This window comes from Sapajus apella, unplaced genomic scaffold (assembly GCF_009761245.1).
Source record: "Sapajus apella isolate SASKATOON/1434 unplaced genomic scaffold, GSC_monkey_1.0 scaffold83, whole genome shotgun sequence".
Classification (NCBI taxonomy): Eukaryota; Metazoa; Chordata; class Mammalia; order Primates; family Cebidae; genus Sapajus; species Sapajus apella.
This window is the reverse complement of record NW_022437023.1, coordinates 2,890,348-2,894,401: the sequence shown is the minus strand read 5'-3', so window position 1 is coordinate 2,894,401 and position 4,054 is coordinate 2,890,348. Positions and strand designations below refer to the sequence as shown.

Sequence of the window (4,054 nt, the reverse complement as noted above, 5' to 3'; positions counted from 1 at the left end):
CACCGCAACCTCCGCCTCCTGGGTTCAGGCAATTCTCCTGTCTCAGCCTCCTGAGTAGCTGGGATTATAGGCACACGCCACCATGCCCAGCTAATTTTTTGTAGTTTTAGTAGAGACGGGGTTTCACCATGTTGACCAGGATGGTCTCGATCTCTTGACCTCGTGATCCACCCGCCTCGGCCTCCCAAAGTGCTGAGATTACAGGCGTGAGCCACCGCGCCTGGCCTGGGAAGGTCTTTCTAAAAGCTCTGGATCTCATAGGAGACTGGACAGGACTCACACCCCAGCTCCACCTCCAACTAGTTACGTGAACTTGGGAAGTGACTTACCTTCTGTAAGCCTCAGCTTCTTCATCTGCACAATGGGGATGTCTACCATGGTGGGGTGATATGAGGATGAAATGAGTTAACAGGCGGAAAGTACGTGGAACTATGGCACCCTGGTAGAATTTATGCAAAAGTTTGTTAAATACATAGGTAAGGTTGTCCCAGGTATCCACCCCTACTGTTCTCACCTCTCAGATGAGAAAATTGAGTCACATGGTGATCTGACAGTTAGTGGTGAAACTAGGATCTGAACCTAGACAATCTGGCTCCCGAGTGTGTGCTCCTCGCCACAAGCTAAGCAGAATAAAAATAAGTTATAGAGCTCCCCAGAGCCTCCTAACTTGGCCGTGCCGGGCTGTCAGGGAGTGTGAGGGGCAGAGGCGTCCCAGCCTCCAGGGATGCAGTCCTGCTCTAGCCAGCCTCTGTTCTCTCTGCACACAGAAAGTGGTGAGTTGTCTTGCCAGGCTGCCGTTGTCCCAGCACTGGGACCTGTTGGGGGCTGGGGAGCTGGTGCCCTGGGGCTGATATACCCTCTTGCCTGCCCCCCAGAAGGAGGAGAGGGCACCGTCTCCCCCCGTGGAGGTAGACGATCCCCAGGAGTTTGTGCTCCAGCCGGCCCCCCAGGGCCGCACAGTGCGCTGCCGGCTGACCCGGGACAAGAAGGGCATGGATCGAGGCATGTATCCCTCCTACTTCCTGCACCTGGACACTGAGAAGAAGGTGGGCATGGAGCAGCAGCAGAGGAGGGAGTGTGGAGGGGCCTGGGATGGGGGCTAGGGGACAAACGGACCTGCTTTCTCCCAGAAGCTCACCTCCATCCTTTCCCACCTTCTCTTCCCACCCTCTCACCTGTCTCCCCTTTACCCCAGGTGTTCCTTTTGGCTGGCAGGAAACGAAAACGAAGCAAGACAGCCAATTACCTCATCTCCAGCGACCCTACCAACCTGTCCAGAGGCGGGGAGAATTTCATCGGGAAGCTGAGGTGGGGCTGGAGGGACTTGGGTCAGCAAGAAGGCCACAGCCAGTCATCTCTGTCCTGCCGTGCCTGGCAGAGCACCCACCACATGGGGCACCCTGGAAATGTCCCCTAGCCCAGGGCTTCTCACTTTGAGATACACAGTGGAGCTTGTTAAAATGGTTCAGTGTGTGGGGTGAGCCTGGACGTCTACATTTTTAATGAGCTCCCAGGTGATGCCCGCACTGCTGGCCCAGGGTCTCACTTGGAGCAGGGCATAAGTTCCACGAGGGCAGGCACCGGGCCTGTCTTGTTTATGGCTCAATTCCTAACACTGAACACGTATTAGCTACTCAACAAGTATTTACTGAGCAAATGAATGAACACATATTCAGCACTACTCTGTGCCTTCTTCCCATACACCTCATCTAATCCTCACCACAGATCTGAGAGCTGGGGAAGTGGATGCTCAAGTCAGGCCTTATTTCTTAAATTTATGTATTTAGGCCAGGCACGGTGGCTCATGCCTGTAATCCCAGCACTTTTGGGAGGCACTTTGGGTCACTTGAGGTCAGGAGTTCGAGGCCAGCGTGGCCAACATGGTGAAACCCCATCTCTACTAAAAATCCAAAAATTAGCCAGGCATGATGGCACATGCCTGGAGTCCCAGCTACCTGGAAGACTGAGGTGGGCGAATCTCTTGAACCAAAGAGGTGGAGGTTGCAGTGAGCTGAGATCATGCCACTGCACTCCAGCCTGGGTGACAGAGCAAGACTCTGTCTCAAAAATAAATAAATTTATGTATTTAACAAGACTTCTATAAGGCCGATTTACGTGTCAGGTGTAATTCTAAGTCACTTCACGCATTCAATCCTTATTGTCCAAATGAGGGAAATGCTGTTACTCAGCCCATTTTATAGATGGGGAAGTTGGGGCTCAGAGAGTTTAAGTACCTTGCCTAAGATCTCGCATCTAGTAAAAGTAAGAGAAGGAGTTGGGATTTTAACATTGCCTAGTCTCCTTTCAGATTCAGCCTTTTTTTTTTTTTTTTGGAGACAGGGTCTTACTCTGTTGCCCACGCTGGAGTGCAGTGATGTGATTGCAGCCTCGGCTCACTGCAGCCTTGACCTCCGGGGCTCAAGTGATCCTCTCACCTTAGCCTCCTGAGTAGCTGGGACTACAGGCATATGCCACCATGCCTGGATAATTTGGGGGTGGGTGGGCAGGTGCTTTTTGTAGAGATGGGGTTGCCTGCCATGTTGCCCAGGCTGGTTTCAAACTCCTGGACTCAAGCGATCCTCCCTCCTCCGACTCCCAAAGTGCTGGGATTACAGGCTTGGCCTACCATGCCCTGGGTTGGGCCAGCATTTAAAAAGACCTCTGCTTAGGGGGAGATCTGGGGCACAGGACATGAAATTGTTCAGTCATAAGACACCCCACCCTTGTAGAAAGCTCTCTACATTGCTTGGCTATATAGAAGGGGCCTAGGGCAGGGATGTAGGGTCCCCTCATCCCCGCCCCAAGCTCTACTCTGCTTGCAGGTCCAATCTCCTGGGGAACCGCTTCACTGTCTTTGACAATGGGCAGAACCCACAGCGTGGGTACGGCACTAACGTGGCAAGCCTGCGGCAGGAGCTGGCAGCTGTGATCTATGTGAGGACTCCACCTGTCCCCTGTGCCAGGCTGCTCCCCTTACAGGGTCCGGCCTCACAGGCATCTGTTTCCTTCCCAGGAAACCAACGTGCTGGGCTTCCGAGGCCCCCGGCGCATGACAGTCATCATTCCTGGCATGAGTGCAGAGAACGAGAGGGTCCCCATCCGGCCCCGAAATGTGAGCCCTGTGCCTCCCTGGTCCCTGGCCTGAGGGCCTTGTTCTCGAGTCAGGGCTTAGCTTAGAAATAGCCAATTCCCTGAGCACATTCATCACCCTCCAGCACAAATTCATTCTGGCCACCCATGGAACGGATTTGGGCTTTTTGTAATTGAATTCACTGAAAAACCGCAATAGGCTTTTTGGTTGTTTTCAGAGTTTATATCAAATTCATATATTACATCCATTCGTATCTTCATTGGCCACACATATTGAGTACCAAGTATTATCCTAGGTGCCTGGAAGACATCAGTGGACAAAACACAGATCTGCCCCCCTGAAGCTGGCATTCTAGTGGGAGGAGAGAGACAGTAGACAATAATCGTGATAAATAAATAAATTACGGAGCATTCTAGAAGGTGGTAAGTGCTATGGAGAAGAAAGTCAGGCCGGTGCAGTGGATCACTTGAGACCAGGAGTTCGAGACCAGCCTGGCCAACATGGTGAAACCCTGTCTCTATGAAAAAAAAAATAGAAAAACTAGCCAGGTGCGAGGCTGCACACCTCTAGTCCCAGCTATTTGGGAGGCTGAGGTGGGAGGATTGCTTGAGGCCAGCAGGTAGAGGCTGCAGTGAGCCAAGACTGCACCACGGCACTCCAGGCCAGATGCAGTGGCTCACTCCTGTAATCTCAGCACTTTGGAAGGCCAAGGTGGGCAGATCACCTTTGGTCAGGAGTTCGAGACCAGCTTGCCCAATGTGACAAAACCCCATCTCTACTAAAAATACAAAAATTAGCTTGGCATGGTGGCACATGCTTGTAATCCCCGCTACTCGGGAGGCTGAGGCAGGAGAATTGCTTGAACCGGGACCTGGGAGGCAGAGGTTGCAGTGAGCCGAGATCGCACCAACTGCACTCCAGCCTGGCAACAGAGTGAGACTCCGTCTCCAAAAAAAAAAAAAA

At 52.5% G+C, this 4,054-nt stretch overlaps 1 protein-coding gene across 3 annotated transcripts in view; it reads left to right on the top strand.

Annotated features, from left to right (window-relative positions):
* Window positions 1–4,054, top strand: part of TULP1 (TUB like protein 1) — a 15,801-nt gene that overhangs the window by 6,521 nt on the left and 5,226 nt on the right. For all 3 annotated transcript variants that reach the window (XM_032253529.1, XM_032253527.1, XM_032253530.1), the window contains exons 9-12: window positions 876–1,046; window positions 1,196–1,308; window positions 2,823–2,934; window positions 3,014–3,112. In XM_032253529.1, the coding sequence (XP_032109420.1) occupies window positions 876–1,046; window positions 1,196–1,308; window positions 2,823–2,934; window positions 3,014–3,112 (495 nt within the window). The remainder of the gene's footprint in view (window positions 1–875; window positions 1,047–1,195; window positions 1,309–2,822; window positions 2,935–3,013; window positions 3,113–4,054) is intronic.